This window comes from Stegostoma tigrinum, chromosome 12, assembly GCF_030684315.1.
Source record: "Stegostoma tigrinum isolate sSteTig4 chromosome 12, sSteTig4.hap1, whole genome shotgun sequence".
Taxonomy (NCBI): Eukaryota; Metazoa; Chordata; class Chondrichthyes; order Orectolobiformes; family Stegostomatidae; genus Stegostoma; species Stegostoma tigrinum.
Window position 1 is genome coordinate 24,906,608 of NC_081365.1, and position 23,966 is coordinate 24,930,573.

The 23,966-nt window shown below is 41.0% G+C and overlaps 1 protein-coding gene across 2 annotated transcripts in view; it reads right to left on the reverse strand.

Moving 5' to 3' along the window:
* The window catches only part of urb1 (URB1 ribosome biogenesis homolog), a 108,871-nt gene that overhangs the window by 44,285 nt on the left and 40,620 nt on the right, over window positions 1-23,966 (reverse strand). For both annotated transcript variants that reach the window (XM_059650210.1, XM_048540621.2), the window contains exons 20-28: window positions 18,898-19,122; window positions 12,732-12,908; window positions 10,142-11,006; window positions 9,021-9,225; window positions 7,145-7,331; window positions 6,995-7,053; window positions 4,519-4,709; window positions 190-300; window positions 34-97 (exon numbers count right to left, since the gene is read on the reverse strand). In XM_059650210.1, the coding sequence (XP_059506193.1) occupies window positions 34-97; window positions 190-300; window positions 4,519-4,709; window positions 6,995-7,053; window positions 7,145-7,331; window positions 9,021-9,225; window positions 10,142-11,006; window positions 12,732-12,908; window positions 18,898-19,122 (2,084 nt within the window). The remainder of the gene's footprint in view (window positions 1-33; window positions 98-189; window positions 301-4,518; window positions 4,710-6,994; window positions 7,054-7,144; window positions 7,332-9,020; window positions 9,226-10,141; window positions 11,007-12,731; window positions 12,909-18,897; window positions 19,123-23,966) is intronic.

The following is a 23,966-nucleotide window of genomic DNA, read 5'->3' on the forward strand; positions in this document are numbered from 1 at the left end:
ATAAATGTAACTTGAACATGGAGGATTACTCACCTGTACTCAGCAAGACTTATGTTGTTTTTCTCATAAGACTGCAGGATCATCAGCAGCTTCTGATCTTTGCAAAGGAAAGGGGTAGATAAGCAAATTGGAATAATCACGTCTGCATTTCAGTTGTGTGAAATTTAAATTCAGAACTAAGAGATTTACCTGCGTTACTAAGCGTTGCTCCATAAGCCCCCAACAAAATACCAAAATGATTGCTGTTACATACAGTTGGACATCGTCTGACCAAAACCAGTAACACATCAACCAGAGCATCTATAAGGAAAACCAAATCAAAATTTGAAATGAGAAGTCTCCAGGAACAGTGCGACTTCATCTTTTGTGCAACACCGTGAACAGTCAGTGGCCACTTGTCAACCAATCAACCTTCTCCTCCCATTCAGTACAAGTGCTGTTTACTCTATACTTTGCTTATCTGAGAATTGATCTGATGAGCGCAAGACAAAAACTGCTATTTTTCAGCAATATTCAAGATTCATGCTATCAAACAAGGAATGTAATACTGTTATCTGTGCTAAGCAGGTCAGAATCAAATCCACTCTTTCTTTGTGAGGCATGTCATAACAGCATGACACCCTTGTTTAAGAAAGTATGTCGATTCCTTCTTAGTAACTACAGGTCAATTTGTTTAACATCAGGTGGTGGATAAAGTTTTAGAAACAATAATCAGTGAAAATTATTCAACAAACACTTTGAGAGGTTTGAGTTAATTAAGGGTGACCAACACAAATTTGTAAAAGTAGATTATGCATGACAAATCCAATTGAGTTTTATTTTATGAAGTAACAGGGATGTGTGATGAAGGGAATGCAAGGGATGTGGTCTATTCAGATCTTAGAATTCATTTTATAAGGTATCAGATGAACAGTTCAAAATGTATGTAGGCCTAATGAATAGGGACACTGAATACAAGAGCAAGGAGGTTATGTTGAACTTGTACGGAACACTAATTTGGCTTCAGCTAAAGCACTGGGTCTGGGTCTGGTTCTGAGTGGTTCTCACTTTAGGAAGGATGAAGGTATTGAAGATTTGTGCAAATATTTATCTTGAAATAAAAAGGCTGAGAGAAGATTTAAAAGAGGCATTCAAAAAAATGCGGGGGCTGGACAGAGCAGGTTGGAAAAAAATACCTGTATCGACTTGTAAAATTTTGAAAACAAGAGGGCACCCTTCTATAGTAATTGGCAGAAGAAGTGAAATCGAAATGAGGAATGCTTTTTCATGCAGCATGTGGTTAACATCTTGGTGCCTTCCTGAGACTGTACTGGAAGCAGGTCATGTGACACGTTCAAAAGCAAAATCAGCCTGTCATTTGAAAAAGAAAAATGTGCAAAGTTGCATGCGTACACAGCAGAATATTGCTTAGTAAAATGCGAACTAGTGCAGACAGAAAGGCTAACTGGTTTCCCTCTGGACTATAACAGTTGTGATACTGAAAGCAGTAGACTAGATTCTGGGAAGTGCAGGTGAAGTGTTGCTTCACCTGGAAGGTATGTTTGGGCCCTTGGATACTGGGAAGGGAGGAGGTAAATTGGCAGGTGTTGCACCTTCGCCGGTTACAGGGAAAGGTGCTGTGGCATGGAGTATGGCTTAAGGAAGTACAGACCGGGAACGGTCCTTGCCAGAGATTTGACTCGTCCCTTCCCTTCCTCGATATTTCTATTTCCATGTCTGGGGTAAAGACTGGCCACTAATATCCACTACAAACCCACTGATTCCCACAGCTACCTGGATGATACATCCTCACACCTCACTTCCTGTAAAGGCTCCATCCCATTCTCTCAGTTCCTCTGTCTGTGTCGCTTATGTTCAGATGAGGCCCAACTTCAACAAGGGAGCCTCCGAATTGTCCACCTTCTTCCTCAACCGAGGATTCCCCAGCTCTGCTGTTGACCTGGCTATCAACTGGGTCCGACCCATCTCCCACACTTCTGCCCTCACCCTTTCTCTTCCTTCCTGCAACAGCAATAGGGTTTCCCCTTCAGCGTACCAACCATCCCACCAGCATCCACATCCCAAAGATCATCAGATGCCATTTCCACCACCTCCAGGAGATGCCACCACATATTTCCCTCCCCTTCCTTGTCCGCCTTCCGCAGGAACCATTCCCTTTGGGACATCCTGGTTCTCACTTCCTTCATCCCCAACATCTCCCCAAAGCCCTACGGCACCTTCCCCTGTAACTGGCGAAGGTGCAATACCTGCCCATTTACCTCCTCCTTGCCAAGAATCCAAGGGTCCAAGCACATTTTCCAGGTGAAGCAACACTTCACCTGCACTTCCAAGAATCCAGTCTGCTGCATTTACTGCTCACTACGTGGTCTCCTCTACATTGGGGAAATGAAGTGTAGACTGGGTGACTGCTTCGCAGAACATCTACGTTCTGCTCGCAAAAAAGACCCTGAACTACCTGTTGCCTGCCACTTTAATACATTTGCCCGTTCCCTGGCCAACATCTCTGTCTTTGGCTTGCTGCAGTGTTCCACCAAAGCTCAACACGAGCTGGAAGAACAACACCTCATTTTCCGTTTGGGGACCCTACAGCGCTCCGGACTCAATATCACATTCAATAATTTTAGGGCCTAAACTCTGCCAAGTCCCAACCCCCTACCCCACACACCAGGCCTTGTTATCACATAGCCTGCCATTACACACACCCGACTGTTAGTCACAAATAGTTCCCATTAACAACTATTCATTCTCCCAGCCTGATCATTATCAACTCCTTTGTTCGTTCAACTGTCCTTCTCTCTCTTTGGGCTCTATCCTATTGTTTACTCCCTACCCCAGCAACCTCCCTATTTTCTGCATATAAACTGCATTTTCTCAGCCACCATCAGTTCTGAGGAAGGGTCACCGGATCCGAAATGTTAATGCTGTTTTTTCCTTCACAGATGCTGCCCAAAATCTTAAATCCTTGTACTACTAACCAATGAGAAGAGAGGTTTTCCTTGTTTACTACAGCTAAACCTGTGGCCATCTTGTACACCTTTATGAAATCAAAGGAGGACAACGCCAGCTTTTCAGCCAAACTCAGTACCTGAAATCCCCGAGCCTGGACAAAGACTGGTAAATGCCCTTTGCAGCCTCTCAAGGGCCTTGGCAATGTGTCTTGGAAAAGTAAGGCTATTAAGGTAACAGAGAATGGACGGGGCAATGTAAAAAGGAAGACCACATGCTTCCCATGATTGGCAATATGTTATTCACATCTGACAGACTGAATTCTCTACTCTCACTCTGAATTACTCACGTTGCACCATTATATAGAAAATTAGTATAGGCTATGTTGAATAGAAAACTGTATAACATTATCCATGACATCAAAGTTCAGAAGATTTGACCATTCAAGCCTTGAACACTTTACAGGAATCTTTTTCAGCTTTTAAATGGGATAAGGAGTGCACATTTCTATTTACAATTACAAGCCATTAACAAAAAAGCTAAATGAATGGATTTGAGTTTCCAATTTTTAAGGATATGATTTTGTCACCAAATGGCTGATAGCCGGGATAAAACAGGAATTTTTCCACTTTTCAATTAATGAGAAATCTAACTTTGCATGACTTCTTAAAATTATACAAAGCATTCTCCATGTTTTTTTATTAACCTTGCTCTGAATTTTCTGCTCTGGTGGAGCTGCTTTCTCAGCTATGGAGTCTTGTCATTCAGTCTGATGTTACATGATAAAATTAGGATAGTCGGTCAGGTTTAAAATGGATCAGCTGGCAGGAACTAATCACTTATTAAGCAGCAGTCAAATTACAAAATCTCATGTGTATGATCTTGTTTCCAAAATAGAACTATGCATTTTGCTGAACAGTGAATGAAATTACCATGAAGAATGCTTTTGACCTATCAGTTCTTTATTATAAAATTTAAAAGAAATCTTTAAACAACCAAGTGCTGTAAATTTGCTACTGTAAGCAGCTTGGCCTTAGACAGCAAATTGTTTATTTTCATTTTTTATAATGATCAAATGAAATCTTCACAAAATGCTATAATTCTAACATTATACACCCCCTTCCAAAAATATAAAGAATTTTTCTTTTTCTTTATTGATTTATGGGACACAGGTATTGCTAGCTGGGCCAGCATTTAATACCCAGCCCTAACTGCCTAAGAGGTACTTAAGAGTTAACCACATTGCTGTAACTTTGGGGTCACAAATAGGCTAGACCAGATAAGAACAACACAATTCAAACCCTCAGTGAACTAGATGGTTTTTTACAACTTGAGACACATGGTCACCATTAGGTTAGCTCTTTTTAATTCCAGACTTTTACTAAATTCAAAGCTGACATAGTGGGATTCAAACCCACATTGCCAGAACACTAGCTTTGCACTTCGGATGACCAGCCCATTGACATTACCACTACGCTATCACTTCTCTACAAGCATACTTTGAAATGACATCTCTAGAGAGAAAGCCAAGAAGATTCTTCCAATGCCTAGACACTCTTTATCTGGCCTTACCTCTTGCTTTTCCACATTCATCCAGATCTTCCCTAGCCCTCAGCATGATTGGGAGAAACAGAGAGTGATTTGTTATCATCGTGTGAATCATGGGAAGTGGGATCAAACTTTGAGCCAGGTCTTCGTTCTCATACAATATTTGTATCAGTTTATGAAGGGCTTCCATAAATGGCCAATCTCTATAGCGATACCTGCCATTATAAGAGAGGAATCATTCAAAGGAGAAATATAAGCAGAAATGTTTTCAGAGACACTGATATATGCAGTGAAGTTTTCGATATAATTCTGTGGTTGTTCCTCTCGTGAAGCTGTCACTTTTAAGCTCTGAACACAATATGCCTACATTGTCTACATTCATTGGTTTCCTTGCATCTGCAATGTGTTAAAATAAAAACTTACCATGTCAACATATGTTTCGACTAATACTTTTACGGGATTCCAAACCTCAAAACTCAACTTCCTCAGTCTTTCCTTCTAATATACGGGTCTTAAAAAAACTAATTTGGCACAGGTTTTGCCAGTCGTCTGAACTATGAAATAAAATAGCTTCTATTTAAATGCAGTAAGCTGGAAGGAAATTTGTCCAAACCTGTAGGTGGTACACATAACAACAGCTTCCTGGTTCCTTCAGTACCTTTCCTGCATTTGAAATTTTCACCCAACGCCTATTTGTTCAACGTTCCCTGTATTTATTGCTCATCCTCTTCATCCTTTCACTCTTACCATTTCTTTGGCAATTTAAATCTTCATTTGAAGTCACCTTCCATTGCCTTGCCAGTTTCTTTGCTTGACCTTTGCTTCCAGATCCATGGTCTACTGTGCAGCTGTGCCATCACACATAGATCTCAATACGGACTAAGACGTTAGCTTCTTTTCCAAACTGGTAGCTGGGTACAAGGAGTGACTGGCTAGCAGAAAAGAAAGGAACATCCGAGTAGCAGCAGGCCAAAGCCATAAACTCTTGGGTACAGCTACAACCCACTGGGAAGTTGAAGAGGCCAATGCTTTGGACAGCATGGGGACAAGAGGTCACCTTTCAGTACGTAGGATATTGTTAAACTTGAGAGGATGCAGAGAAGATTTATAAGTATGTTTCCAGGCATGGAAGGTTTGAGTTACTGGGACAGGCTGAATAGGCTGGGCTACTTCCCCTAGAGCATTGGAGGCTGAGAGGTGACCGTATAGAGGTTTATAAACTCATGAGGGGCATGGATAGGGTGAATAGCCAAGATCTTTTTCCTAGGGTGGAGGAGTCCAAAGCTGGAGGGCATAGGTTTAAGGTGACAGGGGAAAGATTTGAAAAGGATCTGAGGGATAACTTTTTCATGCAGGGGGTGGTGCGTGTGTGGAATGGGCTGCCAGAGGAAATGGTAGAAATGGGTACAATTACAACATTTCAAAGGCATTTAGATGGGTACCTGAATAGGAAGGGTTCAGAGGGATATGGGCCACATGTCGGCAAATGGGGCTAGGTCAGATTGGGTTATCCGGTTTACGTGAATGAGTTGGTTTTCGTGCTGGATAACACTGTGATTCTAAGACGATCTGGGGAGATAAAGGCTCCCTCAAGTGGCCAGGAAAAGGAACAGCAAGGACAAATCATTTTAAAACTATCATCGGCATTCCGTCTGTGTTCTCTTCTCATTCTCCTTGCACTGAAATGTGAGAGACAGCCAGCTCACAAAATGTGCTGAAACCACCACTTAGCATGTGAGGTTGGCATCTCCCTCTTCCATTTCACTGCTGAATCCCCAGATTCCTGGCAAACTGTTGCAGCAGTAGCCAATTTTAAATCAGGTTGTCTGATGCAGCAGTTATGTCAAGCCCACAATCTCAATTACTGAGAATACATTAGTCAATCGCTTCCATATCTGTATTCACTTCCACCTCTTCCTGACTGTGACTCCGCTATCATTTCTTTACTGTTCTTTCTTCTTCTTGACTTTTTTGACTTTTGACCTTACTATAGCTACATTGCCATCTCTTGTCAAACCTTTTCATAACTGTCTCATTTCCACATTCAACTCCTTTTGATTTAACATATCAAACAGTCCCTATCCTGCCACCTACCACACAACATCTGAACAGACGAAGGCGGATGAAACAGCAAGAAGCATTAATGATAAAGAATGCTAATAATTCGTTCCATTTTAAGTCTGGCAGCACCATTCCTTCTTCTGAACAAGTGGGCAGACCACGCATTGTCAGCTATTTACTGATACATGCTTATATTTAGATATTGTCAGATATGCCAAGCACTGAATATCCAATTACAGTTTTTACACATACACACAAATATGCAACGCATACATAAACATACACATATCCACCCAGCAAGCCTTCAAAAGACAGCTAGACTCTGGGAGCTAACAACATGTTGTATCACAAGTGTACTGTTTAATTGTGAAAAGGACTTCATTTTCAAGGCACTCCCCTGTGTAGATATTATTAAAAATAATTTATACTTTAAACTTACTTTAGCCCTTTCTTTAAAAAGTTGTTCCATTCATCTGAGTCAACCTCACCAATTAAAGCCTGCAAATGGAACAGAATACAATCAAAACATCTTTGTTTCGAGCAGTGGAATATGATTGAATGTGAATGAAGCTATAATTGAGACACTTACCACCAGCTCCTGTACCCTGCCCAGCATTGCTATTTCACTTTCCTGCATGCTCTCCTCCTGATCCTTGCTGTTGCTATAGGTGGCAACTACCCACCGGAGACAGGCCTTTAACATGGATTTTCTCCAGGATCGCTGGTCTTCAGGATTGTGCCCCAATGCAGTGCAGACTGCATCTGCCAAAATCCACCTGCAATTAAAAGACTCAATTTTACAGAATCTGTTACTTTATTAAAATTATAAGCTTGAAGAAAATTGAAACCGGAATACTAGAGGATGTAAAAAAAAACTTATGGCCTAACGTCAAAGCCTTTGTATTTCACAAAAATGCATTGTACACAAATGCAAAATATTGTATGATTAACAATCTTATAAATTCATGCAGGTTATGCAACAGAGTTGGAGAAAAACCAAAACATTTATATTTGCTGTCTTGGAATGAAGACATCTTAGCTCTCATTCAGCAACTGGCTCAATGGGCAGTGCTTTTATCCCTGAGTAGAAAGTTTATGTGGTTGACTTTCATGCCATGGATTTGCGAGCTTATATATTGCACTGCAGAGGTGTTGCCTTTCTGCTGAAATATTACATTGCGGGCCTTTGTAGGGGATACAACAGATCCCATGGCACTATACTGAAGATGAAGAAGGGAGTTCTTACAGCGCCCTGACCAATAGCTTTCCCTCAACTGACACCGAAAATAAATTAACTACCATTTTCTACTATGCAAGCGAACTTGCCATGTTCAAAACTTCAGAGGTTTGTTGCCCACGTCACAACAGAAACTAGGCTTCAAAAACATTTGATTGGCTGCAAGATGCTTTGAGACAGCAGAAAGTAATAAAAAGTGCTACCTAAAGGTAGTTATCATTCTTCCTTTTGAGGTTTCATGGGATGAAAACCACAGCTGCATAGAATCCACTGTTTGGTTGGAGTCATTTACAAGTTGATACAAAATACCAACTTCTCAAACTGACGGTCCTTATTGTCTGTGTGTATCTAGAAAAGTGAATATTGGTCATGTCTTTTTACTGACAGCTGGCGTTTGTGTATCCTGGTCCTCACTGACAGTAAACAAGACTAACGTGACATACAGAATCTCATGCAGAGTGCACAATAAACATGACATTGGACAAATGGAGAGGAAACCCATCCTGACGACCAGGATACACGAACACCAGCTGGCAGTAAAAAGACCCAATCAATATTCACTTGTCTCAATGCACACTGACAATGAGGGGCATCAGTTCGACTGGGACGAAGTGACTACACTGGGACAAGCGAACGCCAGACATGCAAGGGAATTTCTGAAAGCCTGCTTCTCCACACAGGACTCCATTAACAAGAACATAGAAATAGACTGCTGCTAAAAAACAGAACTGGAAGTGACATGACCCATCAAACCAGAGGGTCACATAAATTTGGAACGGAGCAGAACACTGATGCTTCAGTTAGAGGTCACACTGATAATGTTGCCGAGAACGGTAACAAAATTTCTGCACACCATGGAACAACCAGCTCGGTGAGCAAACGAACAAGTGCATCCACACCGCAAGCTACAAATTTTCACTAATACTAATTTTTCTCACAATTCATCAAAATAGCAGAAAATTCAGTCACATTGGGAAACATAACCCACTGACAAGAATATTTGAATCTGTGCAGCTGAGTCACTGGATTTCCATGTTCTAAATACCTTATATACACACTCCTCCCTTTGCTTAAAGTGCCTCAACATTTTTCTACTCAAGATTTTGGACACCCCTTTCCACTAACACCTCCATTGATTCAGTGTTTTTTTTTCTTACATTGGTGTGTGACACTTAACACCATTAGAGACACTATGGAAATGACATTCAAAGCAAATGAAGGAATCTACCTTGAAGAACCGGCTGTTTTCTCCAGCACTGGAGGTAGCTGTTCCATAATACATGACATATCAGTGTGAGATGACAATAACTTCACTAATCTGGAGAGTACTTGCATTTGCAAATCAACTTCATTGGATGGATCGTCTGATGTAATGGAGCTTACAAGTCTATTCCACATGGTTGCTTTGATAAACATCAGGACATCTGCAAAGACTGAATTAGGACAAAGTATGATCTTCAGATGTTGCAAAAATATTAATTGAATCACTTGGTCCTACTAGGCATGTCACAATGATGGCAAGTCAATTGCGGTAACAGAGGCATTGTCATAGAGGGCTATAGCACTGAAAAAGACCCTTCAGTCTATCAAGCTTGCCCAGGTCAAAAACAACTACCAAGCTAATCTAATCCCCTTTTCCAGGGATTGTTCTGTTTCATTGTTTCACTTTACTACTTCTGTATAAGAAAGACATCCTCTAACAACTGAGTTACAACAGAAGTTCATCTATTAAATTATGTCCTCTTTCAGGTGAACATTTTAGACAAGTTTATCATGAAAGGTTCACCTTCTTTCTGCCAAGAATAACATGAATTATAACATTAAAAACAGAGATGTCTTTGGAATTCCATTCCTCAAAAGGCAGTCAATGCAGAATCTTTAAAGACAGACTCTTGATGAAGAAAGGGTCGAATGATTTTTGGGAATATACAGGAATGTAGAGTTGAGATTAAAACCAGATCAGCCACAATCAGCAGGTGTGAAGGGCTGAGAGGCTTATTCATGTTTGTATTTTTGTAATTATAGCTTTAGATAATCAAATGGATCATCCACATCCAGAAGCCTCACCAACAAGAAACCATGGCAATTGTTGCAGTATCTTCAGGATAATGTATGTCCTATTCACCCCAATTTACAGCCTTTGACAGCAGCTATGGGGCCTTAAAAGTTAATCCATCAAATCCCTAGTCACTACAGCAATAATTTACTGTCGTTAACAAGTAAAACATTCAAATTGTGACATATTCATGATAACAATTAATCTATTCTAACATGTTTTCCCAAAATAAGAGAATGTAATTGAAAGGATTAGATGAGTACAAGTAGAATACATATCAAAATGTTAATCACCTTTCTTTGGTCGGGCATAGTCACTCTTTCCTTGGTGCTGTAGATACATGTTAAACAGTGAAAGGTAACCAGCCATATTGCTCTGCAGGTATTTCATTCTCCCTGCAACTAAACACCAAAGTTCGAATTGTAAAAGGCAAGTGCTGCTCTGCTGAATGAGTATCTCACAAATCGAGAGGGAAGTTTCAGTCATGCGACTCAAGCAATGAAGAAAAACATCTGATTTCACGAGTTGTGCAAAGAGCGGCTCTTTATTTAGGATTCCAAGAAGAACCTTCTCCAACTCTTCACTGTGTGAAGACAGTAAAAGTGTACCTAAAGCACTGAAATGGTAAAACGATAGCATCAGATCACCTCTGCCTGGAGACTCCTGGTTATTTTCTATAAGGATTTGGACCAAAGTCTTCCCATACATGGTTAATTGTTTCTTTCCATCACCTCCATTCTCAGGTTTAGTCTGGATGGCTAAACATTTTTCTGGGAGTTCCAACATGGATGTCACAAGTTCTTTGAGCTGAGCTGAATCCAGATAGCTATGCAAAATCTCCAGACCTTTTAAAGGTAAGGACTTCTTATTGCTTACGGTTGATTTTTCTTCAGTTGTTTTTCTCATTTCAAGTTCTTTCAATGCAGCTTCAGCGATTGCTTTAAAATAAGTCATCACTACATCCATGCGACCTAGTCGATGCAATGATGGAGCACTCTGTTGGAGGAGGCTCAGAATTTCAGAGGTGAGGTGGGCTGACAGCATTTTGAAACTGACAGGGTTTAAGCTATGTGGTATTGCAGTCTGTAATTCCAAAGCCAAGAACCACTGTTCCAGCATTGGGTGTTTAAAAATGGCTAATAACATGCTTTCCAGGACCTGAAAGTAACAGTAGATCGAACGTAAAACACACAACATAAACAGTGAAAATTACAGCAGGGATAAAGCTGCTGCAAATATATGCAATTAAATTAGCCCTTGGAAGGAAAAGCTAAGTTAAAATTTGAGATGGGATTATTTATAACAATCAATATTTTCAAGAACCAAACTGGGTTCTGATCGTGTCTCATCAGAAATATCAGCCTTTTCCAAAACGTCTTTCAGACAACTAAACTGGCTTGCTTAATGTTAAATATTGAATTCCTCACGATATTATCCAGCACTGTACAACTGAATGTCTCTGCAGCAACATAGAACAAACACTCAATGCATAGATCATGTTCTCTAGCTTTTCTATAGACACAATCATTTCAACCAAAAAAAAGACTCAGAATCCATTTTGCCCCTTATCTTACAGCAATAAAGGTCCTAGCTTTGATTGTCAAGTTTGTGCAATTAATCTACCTTAGTTAGGGAAACAATAATAGAAGCATGAGCCCAGGATCCCTGAATTGGATAATGGAGAAAAGAAATTAATCATGGTTTCCAGCTGATCAACCAGTATGCCCTACATATTTATGAATACCAAATGAGTACAACATCGGAACCATTGAAATCAACTAGAGCTGAATTTTCATTCTGGGTGTGCGAAACACAGAGAGGCTAGGAATGTGTTCTGATTCCATACAGCATATTCCTGTGGTACCCAGAACTAGAAGAGTGACCACTTAAAGGCCAGAATCACTGAGTTGCAAGGTCCTAAAGCTGGAGAGTCAACTGGAGGTTCTGCATTACTCATATACTGGCAGGCCCACCATCTGTCAAAGTAACGGTGATGGTGAAGGGAAAATAGGAGAAGGTGAGAAATGGGAAGGGTAAGAGGAAAACATAGAAAAAAGAAAAGGGTGCGAGCAGGACAGAGAGGAAACAGCGAGCACAAGAAAAGGAAATGCACGAGTTAAGGGAGTGAGAGAGAACAGAGACAGGAGAATGATAGAAAGAAAGAGAGAAATACAGATGAGTTTTCCTTATTTTTGCATTAACCATTGTTTTATTGCTGTGTTCTTGAAGCTGCAGCTGTTACCTGATGGATATGAGGAGGCGATTGGATCTCTTGTGGTTTCATGTCATGTTGGCCTAGATGTGCTCTAGGCCATGTGGACTGCCCAGATGCCAACTGGAAATCTGACTTGGCAAGGGAAGAAAGCCTTGATTGAAAATGCACCACTTGACAGGTGAGACCTGAGCCAGCAGCTCACAGTTGGCATCGTGGTGTGACATCATTGCGAGGGCTGGCAGCACAAAATTGTAGGCCTGGTCACCTGTCCCTGTTCTTTGAGGATTCAGCCCATGCTGTGTAAGTTCATATGTGGGTAATGGCCATTCTGGTGACATACTGAAGTGTAACCAGCCTTTATGAAACTACATTTCAGTAAAGCATCAACATATTCAGCAGGGGATTAGGCAGGAGGTGGTTAGCAAGAACATCAGTATGAACAAAGAAACCCTTTTGACTTCAGTTGTAGAAATGCAGAAACAAACATTCTCAAAAGGCTGACAGAAATAATCAGTGCATCAGCCTCATAGACAGCACAGACTGAGATGCTAATTTGTGCCACTTCAACATATATACAACTAAACTCTAACGAGCAGTGACCCACAGGCGCTGTGACTGAACACAAAACCTTTTAAGTTTAAAGAGTACACAGGGGTCTGAGGGGTTACCTGGTCCTTCTTTATCTCTCGATCTGTGATAAGATCAAGATCCAAGAAAAGCTTGGGTTCACTTTCTTTCATGAACTTCATGTTGATGGAATCATCAGTCTGTTCACATCTCCAGAACAACAGTTTCAAAAGATCCATAAATAGTCCAATCAGCTCTAAGCCAGTGCCCCTTTTCATCTGAAACAAGAAAGAAAGATGTCGGATAGCACCAGAATAAGTTATCTTCATCAAGGAATTACAAATCAGCAAGCAATTAATCTTTATCTCCAACCCCTTCATCAGTGCCATCACCAAATAAAAACCGAAAGAACTGCGGATGCTGTAAATCAGAAACAATGAACAGAACTTGCTGAAAAAGATAATCAGGGCTCTAGAGGCTACAAGGTAGCCAGGAAGGAACTGAAGAATGGACTTAGGAGAGCTAGAAGGGGGTATGAGAAAACCTTGGCAGGTAGGATCAAGGAAAACCCCAAGGCGTTCCATGCTTATATGAGGAACAAGAGGGTGGCCAGATTGAGGATAGGGCCAATCAGGGATAGTGGAGGTAACTTGTGTGTGGAGTTAGAGGAGGTCCTTATGAATACTTTGCTTCAGTATTCACCTGTGAGGACAGTATGAAACAGGCAGATATGCTCAAACAGGGTGATGGTAGGAAGGAGGAGGTGCTAGAAATTTTGAAAAACATGAGGATATACAAGTCTCCTGGGCCAGACGGGATATACCCAATTTGCTACAGAAAGTAAGGGAAGAGATTGCTGCCTCTTTGGGAATGATCTTTGTGTCCTCGCTGTCCACTGGAGTAGTACCAGAGGATTAAAGGGTGGCAAATATCATTCCCTTATTCAAGAAAGGGAGTAAGGATTATCCTGGAAATTACAGACCAATCAGTCTTACTCCTGTGGTGGGCAAATTATTGGAGAGGATTCTGCGAGATAATATTTATGATTATTTGGCAAAGCATAGTTTGATCAGATATAGTCAGCATGGCTTTTTAAGGGGTATGTCATGCCTCACAAGCCTTACTGAATTCTTTGAGGATGTGACAAAATATATCGATGAAGGTAGAGCAGTGGATGTGGTGTGTATGGATTTTAGCAAGGCATTCAATAAGGTTCCACATGGTAAGCTTATTCAGAAAGTAAGGAGGCATGGGATTCAGGGAAATTTGGCTGTCTGGATACAAAACTGGCTGTCCATTGGAAAACAGAGGGTGGTAGTAGATGGAAAGTATTCAGCCTGGAGCTCAGTGACCAGTGGTGATCCGCAGGGATCTGTTCTGGGACCTCTGCTCTTTGTGATCTTTATAAATGACTTAGGAGAGGAAGTGGAAGGGTGGTGGAATTGTGGATAGTGTGGAGGGCTGTTGTAGGTTGTAATGGACATTAATGGATGCAGAGCTGGGCAAAGACGTGGCATATGGAATTCAACCCAGAAAAGTGTGAAGGTGATTCATTTTGGAAGGTCAAATTTGAATGCAGAATACAGGGTTAATAGCAGGATTCTTGGCAATGTGGAGAAACAGAGGGATCTAGGGGTCCACATCCATAGATCCCTCAAAGTTGCTACCTAAGACGATAGGGTTGTAAAGAAGGCGTATGGTGTGTTGGCTTTCATTGGCCGGGGAAGTGAGTTTAAGAGCTGTGAAGTTGTGCTGCAGCTCTATAAAACTCTTGTTTGACCACACTTGGAATATTGTGTTCAGTTCTGGTCGTCTTATTATAGAAAGATGTGGAAACTTGAGAGAAAGTGCAGAGGAGGTTTACCAAGATGCTGCCTGGACTGGAGGGCAGGTCTAATGAGGAAAGGTTGAGGGAGCTAGGGCTTTTTTCATTCAAGTGAAGAAGGACGAGAGGTAACTTGGTAGAGATTTACAATGATGATGATAGGCATAGAAAGAGTGGATAGTCAGAAACATTTTCCCAGGCCAGAAATGACTATTACGAGTGGGCATAATTTTAAGGTGATTGGAGGAAGGTATAGGGGAGATGTCAGAGGTAGGTTCTTTACAGAGAGTGCGGTGGGCATGTGGAATGCACTGCCAGCAGTGGCAGTGGAGTCAGATACTTTAGAGACCTTTCAGTGGCTCTTGGATAGGCATTTGGAGGATAGTAAAATGTAGGGTATTCAGCGTAGATTGATCTTAGTAGGATAATAGGTTGGCAAAACATTGTGGGCCGAAGGGCCTGTGCTGTGTTATACTGTTCTAGGTTTTGCAGCATCTTACATTTCACGTCTGGTGACCCTTCCTCAGAACTGATGGTAGCAAGGAAAATGTCAATTTTTATGCAGAAGATAAAGTGGGAGTGAGAGGACGAGGAGTAAACGGTACCCATTATTAGCCACTAACAGTCTCCGTTGACAGCTATTCACTACTCCAGCCAGAGTGTCATCCATTCCTTTGCCTGCCCAATGGCTTTTCTCTCTCTTTGGGTTCTATCCCCACCTATTATTTAATCCATAATTTTTCCCATTGCCCCACCCTGTCTTCTGCATTAAAAAATGACGTTTTCCTAGCTACCAGCAGTTCCAAGAAAGGGTCACCACACTTGAAATCACCACACTAGGGTGGCACGGTGGCTCAGTAGTTAACACTGCTGCCTCACAGTACCAGGGACCTGGGATTGATTCCACCCTTGGGCCACTGTCTGTGTGGAGTTTCCACATTCTCCTTGTGTCTGCCTGGGTTTCCTCCGGGTGCTCCGGTTTCCTCCAAGAGTCCAAATATGTGCAGGCTAGGTGGATTGGCCATGCTAAATTGCCTGTAGTGTTCAGGGGTGTGTAGAGTAGGTGGGTTTTAGGGGGATGCGTCTGGGTGGGATGCTCTGAGTGTCGGTGTGGACTTGTTGGACCAAAGGGCCTGTTTCCACACTGTAGGGATTCTATGAAATGTTAACTCTGATTTCTCTTCACAGATACTGCCAAAACTGCTGAGCTTTTTCGGCACCTTCTGTTTTAGTGAGCGCAATCACCAAAATTGTTAAGCAGGAAACATTTTCAGGAGTGTTGCTGTTTTGATATAATTGATCTAAAGTAACTGATGCATTCCCAAAGTTTTAAAACAACACACTGAAATACCATGAGACCAGCTGCGTACTGACAAGACGTACTGATTTTGGTGTTTTTAACACTTGAAAACCATCTCAAATCAGCAGAAAACAACAGGAACGACTACAACTATAATTCTCCAAATCCATTAAACACCTTGTCCAAAGCTTTGGCAGTTAAGAGACATGTAAACTGAGTGATGTAATGCGTAAGATATGTTTTAATGAGTGAATCTAGCTGAGACTGTTGCTGCTATTTGTTTCACATACAAACACACAGAAAATGATGACTCTGTCTGCCCTAAAATATTCTGATGTCATGAATGGACATTTTTAATCATACAGAGTGAGAAAGAACTAAATTCCTTAGTAAAATTAAAAATGCCAAATGTCACAGCATGGGATTTGCGACAGGACTGGGTCTGAAAGGGTCTGAAAAATATACTTTTGCCTCTCTTATAATGATAGGTACTGCTATAGAGATTGGGCATTTGTGGAAGCCCTTTATAAACTGATACAAGTATTGTATGAGAACAAAGACCTGGCTCAAAGTTTGATCCCAGTGCCCACTATTCATACGAGGGGAACAAATCACTGTTTCTGCCAACCATGCTGAGGGCCAGAAACGATCTGGATGAATGTAAAAAAGCAAGAGGTAAGGCGAAATAAAAGTACCATCTGGGACAGGGATTGGAAGAATAATTTCTTGGTTTTCTATCAAGAAATGCTATCTGGATGTATGTGCTTGTGAAGACAGGATGGCATGATGGTAATTTCACAGGGCCTGTCGTCCAAAATGCAAGGTTAGTGTTCTGGCAACATGAGTTTGAATCCCACTTTGGCAGGTTTGAATTCAACAAAGCTCTGGAATTAAAAACAGCTAACCTAATGGTGACCACGTGTCTAAAGTTGTAAAAACCCATCTACTTCGCTAAGTGTTTGAATTATCTTGTCCTTATCTGGTTGAGCCTACCTGTGACCCCAGAGTTACAGCAACGTGGTTGACTTTTAAATTGTTGAGCAATTAGGCTTGAACATTAAATAACTGGCCAAGCCAGCAGTGCCCATGTCCCATGAACATATAAAGCAAAAGAAAATCACGGAACATGGGATTCAGGCTGACATTTCCCAATACGTTTCTCAATACAAGATAAAATCAATGCACTGCTGCCCCCACAAGGCTGGTGCACACACCACACAATATCTGTTTTATTTGGAGCCAACGCAAACACTGCCCAGGAATTCTGATGGCCTGTGAGTAATTGGAGCAGTACAAGTTGAACTTGTGCATAAGGATCATCAAGGAATCCCATCGTAGCAGATTCAATGTGAATTATCTGTGAAACTGAAGATTCTGGTTGGCAATTCCTCCCCAGTCCGGATCACTCGTAAAGAGTCCTGACTCAGTTTAGCTTAATCATTACCCAGAAAAGAATCCGAGTTTTAAAATCCTAGGTAACTATTAATGTGAACAGCTATTTGCAACATTTCCCTCAACTCCACCAAATCCAGATCGCCAATCCAATGACACCTACCCCACCCCCTTATCCTGTTGCCACCCCAAAATCCAACCCAACTGCACCTTGCTTCCGACCCCGACCAAATCTATTGGTCTGACACCCTGCACTCCATCCCTGTCCATCCCTAGACTTTATAACCACTCTCAACTACAGAACCTGACATGCTGAGAAGACTTCAGCCTGACCCAATGTTCCTTTCTGCTGGCGAAGCAGATGTTCCCCTGACATGAACTGACACACCCCAACATCTTGTCTGCACCCCACCCCAGATCCAATTCATTCCCTTCCACTTAGGCCCAGTAATACCGCCACCACACCCATCATGCTGAATGCACAGCCTCAACTCCTCTTGCCCAAACTGATACATCTTTGACCTACTCAAAGCACTCATCTGGCTAACTGACACCGTACCTAACGGAAGTCTCACCTGGCACACAGACACTCTTAACCAACTGGCTCCTTAACTTCACACTTACCTTCCATGCTACCTGGGCTTGATTCAGCCTTGGGTGACTGTCTATATGGAGTTGCATGTTCTCCCGAAGACTGTGTGGGTTTTTTTACTAGGTGATCTGATTTCCTCCCACAGTCAAAAGATACACAGGTTAGGTGGAATGGCTATGCTAAATTGTCCGTAGTGTCCAGGGATGTGTTAGGTAGGTATTAGGTAGCCACGGTTAATGTGGGGTTACAGGGATGGGGCAGGGGATCTGGATGGTATGCTCTTCGGAGACTCATGCAGAATCATTGGGCCCAACTGGCCTCTTTCCACATAGGAATTCTATGTTTCAACCAGATCATCTGTGTTGTTAGTTTCCTGAACAAGTGTGTGGGTGGGGGCTGTTGAAGAATCTCCAGTGCAGCAGGCATATAAACACAGGTTAAAAAAAAATTACAATTCATACTGTGCCCTTCATGCTTCAGGGAAATTTCAGTTTCTCAACTGAAGAAGTACAATAAATACTCAAACAACAAATTGACGGCTAAGGTGCAATAAATAAGATGCAGTTTGGCACTTAAGTTTCAGATATCTCTCTTAAGCAAACAAGCCTTGTTAAATAAAAGCAAAATTTACAAGAAAAACAGAATATGCTGGTGAAGCTCGGCAGCTCTGGTGACATCCATGGTGGGGGAGAGAGACAGAATTAACATTTTGAGTCCAATATGATGCTTCTTCTGAACAGAATACACTGTCACATACATTGTAACCTTTCAACATAAACTAAGATTTTGTTCAAGTCTTACTCTGACAGCAGAGTTTTAAAACTGAAATCACATAGTTCTGCTTATTTTGAAGAAAGCAATCCACTAATCATACGCAAAATAGAGATGAGCAGTAACATAAAAAGAAAAATACTGTGGATGCTGGAAATCAGAAAGAAAACCAGAAAATATTTCAATTACTCAGCAACAAAACAGGAAAAAAATTAGACCTGGAACTCATGTTTTTCTCCCCACACTTTCCAGTATACTAAGTTTTAATTTTAGGGGTTAAGCAGAGTAAGATACTACACCAACATTATTTCAACATTAAAGGAACAGTTAATTGTTTTATAAAAATATAGTTTTCCCTGTTGGACTGGGAACAAATATCATACTCACTTTACTAAAGTTCTCCACAGAAGTTCGGATGTATAAAATCACCTGCTTCACAGCCAGAACTAGCTCGTGTAGACACAATTTTGTAACAGCTTGCTTCAAATCTTCTATAAGCTCATCATTTAGAAGGACGGTATCTCCCATTCCATAGGCACTCAGTAGAAGGCTGCAGAATGAAGTATCTTTCAACAGTGCAGGATTCATTGTTTCCGAACCAAACTGTTCAAGCTGTGGATAAATTTCAGAAAACAATTCATTCAAAAATAGCTTTTTGTCAATTAATGAAATAGTTCAGTTAGTGCGATATCTAAGATCTCCCCGAATTGTGTGATTGCACCTGTAGGGAAATCTATGCAACTGTACTAATTTTGTAATCATGGTTTGCACTTGCCTAATCCAGCACCCCCGTGGTCTTGCAGCCATTGTACTTCCAGTTTTCTGAAGAATCTGCAGTATGTCTGATTCTCTGAAGAAGAATCATTTTACAGTGTAGCATAGATTTCCAGACAATTAACTGATGCCACTGTTTTGGGGCCACTGCTGTTTGTCATTTTTATAAATGACCTGAATGAGGGCATAGAAGGATGGGTTAGTAATTTTGTGGATGACACTAAAGTCGGTGGAGTTGTGGACAGTGCAGAAGGATGTTGCAGGTTACAGAGGAACATAGATAAGCTTTAGAGATGGGCTGAAAGGTGGCAAATGGAGTTTAATGCAGAAAAGTGTGAGGTGATTCACTCTGGAATGAGTAACAGGAATACAGAGTACAGGGCTAATGGTAAGATTCTTGGCAGTGCGGACGAGCAGAGAGATCTCAGTGTCCATGTACATAGATCCCTGAAAGTTGCCACCCAGGTTGATAGGGTTGTTTAGAAGGTGTACAGTGTGTTAGATTTTATTGGTAGCGGGATTGAATTTCAGAGCCATGAGGTCATGCTGCAGCTGTACAAAACTCCGGTGTAGCCGCAATTGGAGTATTGCATACAGTTCTGGTCACCGCATTATAGGAAGGATGTGGAAGCACTGGAAGGTTAGATGGGCTTCAGTTTGGGTTCACAGGTCGGTGCAACATCGAGGGCCGAAGGGTCTGTACTGCGCTGTGGTGTTCTAAGTTCTATGCTAAGGCAGTTTAAGGTTACCAACACAAGTTCGCACAAAGGAAAAGATTTTGTGAGTCAGTATCTTCAGGATAAAAGTGGGGCAGGAATAGAGAAAGGAACTGTTTAAAAACTCCCAAGCTGACCCTGACATGGTCGAGCAAATTCTCTGGTCAGACAAATACCCAGTACCATGATACAACCTGTTCAACTATGTCTGCAATGGTCATTTTGCAGCTTTGAGATATCAAAATACTCCAAGAAAATTATTTCCTGTATATTTAGGTCTTTAAGCACTAACAGAGTGTGTTGTTCTCATATATCTTGTGCATAGAATGTTTTTAATTTATAAGTATATTAAAAAAATCCAATGTTCGTGCTTCTTTGAAGCAGTTTGCACCTGTTTATACAAGGTCTTGCTTGAAATCTCAGAACAGAATGCAGTTTATTCTATTATCTCAGGATATACCAAAGTACATCACAGCTAATTAACTCTTTGGAGAGGATGTGCATCTGTGGCTAAATAAAGAAATTAAGAATAGTGTCAAATCGAAAGAAACAATGCACAAATCTGTGAAGATTTTGGTAAGTCAGACAATTGGTCAGATTTTAAGAATCAGCAAAAAATGACTTCAAAAAAAGGGACAGAGTATAGAAAAAATGTTAGTAATATAAAAATTGATTGTAAGAGTTTTTATAATATTTAAGTAGGAAAAGAGTAACCAGAGCTGGTGATGGTCCTCTAGAGAATGAGTTTGGGGAATTGGTATTGGAAAATAAGCCATTGAACACATATTTGCTTCTGTTTTCACTTTTGAACTCTTAAAAACTTTCCTTAAAGTAAATGGAGAATCAAGAGGTAAAAGGGACAGAGGAACTAAAACAATAACCAACACCAAGGAAAAAAAAAAGGTACCAGGAAAGCTATGGGACCTGAATTCCAACAAGTTTCCAGGATGAAATAGCTCGTGCGTCCTACCGTCTTAAAAGAAGTAGCTGCAGTGAAAGTAGAGGCACTGCTTATAATCTGGAAGGGTCCCAGCGGATTGTAAAATAAATTATGCAACCCTTTTATTCAAGAAATGAGGGAGACAGGAAGCACAAAACTATAGGTCAGTTAGCCTAACATCTGTCAAGTGGAATTATTAGTATCTGTTATAGAGGAAGTTAGTGCAAGATAGTCAGAAAATCACGATCGAGAGTCAACATGGTTTTGTGAAAGGAAAATAGTATGTAACAAATTTATTTCAGATCTTTGAGGAAGTTAAGAAAAGTGGACTAAAGGGAACATGTGGATGCGGTGCACCTGGATTTCCAAAAGGTGCTACATCAAAGGTTATGCATAAGAAGAGTGCATGGTGTAGGTAGTAGCATGGATAAAGGATTGGTTAGCTAATGGGAAACAGAGACTGGGGATAAATGGATCATTTTCAGATGGGCAAATTGTAGTTAATAGAGTACTACAGGGATCTATGATGAGGGATATTTTGTCATTTGCACATTTCTGTCGTAAGACCTTTCTTTGCCTTTTAATATGGCTTGTATCTATTCTTGCGTTCAAATGTAGCCAGTTGTGAGGTGCAGCAACATCCTAAGCTTTAAACCATTCAATAGCAACATGGAGTTGTGACATGAGGAAGATTCTGATCAAGGATATTAACTGAGAAAAAATCAGGGACACACAGACAGAAATATGTACAAATGGATGATAATGAAATAGTGTAGGTTAGATGGGCTTTAGATTGGTTTCGCAGTTTGGCGCAACATTGAGGGCCGAAGGGCCTGTACTGCACTGGAATGTAAAGAAAGTAAAGAAAGAAAGAAAAAGGCGAGGTCACTGGTGATCCAGATACTTTGACTGTAGCAATTGACCTGGACACTAGTCTCTCAGGAACGTGAGAATGACTTCTTCCTGCCTTACCAAGGCACAGAAATCACATCCGCTATTGGCATGCACTGGAGACATCTTTCCTGCTGGTAGCAGGTATGACCACATGTAGGTGGTCTTGCATAAGCAAGATGGGACTGGTAAGCCAAGCAGATGACCCAATTTAAGACACTGTATGTCAAGAGACCAGGATCAGCAAGGTTTATAAAGCCACAAACCTCAGGAATATTTCTGCTGTAGTCAGGAAGCATGACTTGATCAGTCACAGGAAGATGTGGGGAATTAGATGGCAGAGAAACCCATGGTAACATGGAATATGGAATCTCACTAAACAACTACTGCTTTGAGTTTATGGAGGTTATTGCTTGGTAAAGTAATAGATGGCTACCACATAAATAGGAAATTATATCCAAAGTTTGTTTTGTGCTGTTGATATCCACAGTATCAGGTAAGGACCTCAGAGGACAGTGAGAAGCCTTGTTTAAAAGTCTTACAATGCTAGGACCTCAACTACTTACCATCTATATCAATGATTTGGATGATGGGACTGAATGTATGGCAGATAAATTTGCTGACAACACCAAGATAGATAGAAAGTAAGTTAGAAAGACAAGGTAAAGAGTCCACAAAGAGGGGCAGAGATAATGGGAACTGCAGATGCTGGAGAATCCAATATAATAAAGTGTGAAGCTGGATGAACACAGCAGGCCAAGCAGCATCTCAGGAGCACAAAAGCTGACGTTTCGGGCCTAGACCCTTCATCAGCTTTTGTGCTCCTGAGATGCTGCTTGGCCTGCGATGTTCATCCATCATCACAAAGAGGGGCAGACAGGTTAAGTGGGTGGGCAAAAATGTGGCAAATGGAGAATAATGTGATAGGATGTGAACTTGTTTATTCTGGAAAAGAAGTGTACCATAAATGGAGAGAGATTGCAGCAGAACTTGGTGATATGGAGGGATGTGTTACTGTACAAACAACACAATGTTAGTATGCAAGTACTGCAAGTGATTATCAATGCAAGGGGAATGGAATATAAAATTAGGTAAGTTTTACTGCAGCTGCACAGGGTCTTGGTGAAACCTCTCCTCGAGTTATGAGTGGTATTCTACTTTCCTTATTTAAAAACAGATTCAATGCATTAGAAGCAGTTCAAAGAAAATTCGCACAACTCTTTGTGGGCTGATGGCTTATCTTTTGATGGAAAGTTTAACAGTTTAGGTCTATATCCATTAGACATTAGGGAAATGAGAAGTTATTTCACTTAAACTTTAGAGGACATGAGAGAGTGAATACTGGGAGGATTCCTCTTGTAAGGGTAAAAAACAAGGGGCACAGCTTAAAAATAAGAGGTCTCTCTTTTCATATGGAGCTGAGGAGAAATATCTGGTCTCAGTGCTTGGAATTCTTTTCCCCAGAAAGTATATAAGGCTGGGTCATCGATGTCTTCAAGGCAGAGTTAGATCTGATTGACAAGGAATATGGACAGGAAAAGTGGAGTTGAGACCACAATCTGATTAAATATAGAACAGGCTTGGAAAGGCAAATAGGTCACTCTTTCTCCTAAGTCCCATGTTCCTATAAATTACTTTTTGAGTTATAGTCACTGTTGTAATCTAGGAGAAAGTGGAAGTCAGTTTAAACAGTAAAGTCCTGCAAACAGTAATGAGATAAACACTCTTGAATAATATCATTGTAAGTAATCAACAAAATGTTAGTATGCAGTACAGCAAGTGATCAGCAAGACAAGCTGAATGGGATATAAAAGCGAAGAAGTTTCACAGCAGCTGCACAGGCCTCGGTGAGTGCAGTGCTGGAGATGTGAGTGGAATTCTGCTTTCCTTATTTGAAAACAGAATTAATTGCATTTGAAGCAGTTCAAAGAAAATTCAGACAACTCTTTTTAGATGATGGGCTTATCTTGTGATGGAATGTTGGCAGAGGTGTTGCATATAGACAGCGAAGAGAGTGAGGCCAAAGGTGGGTTGCTGGGGTGCACTTGGGTTAATGTGCAAGAGAAGCTCCTCTCAGCAATATAGTACTTGTAGAGGAGCTATCTGTGACAGAATCTGGAGGGTGATGCACTAAA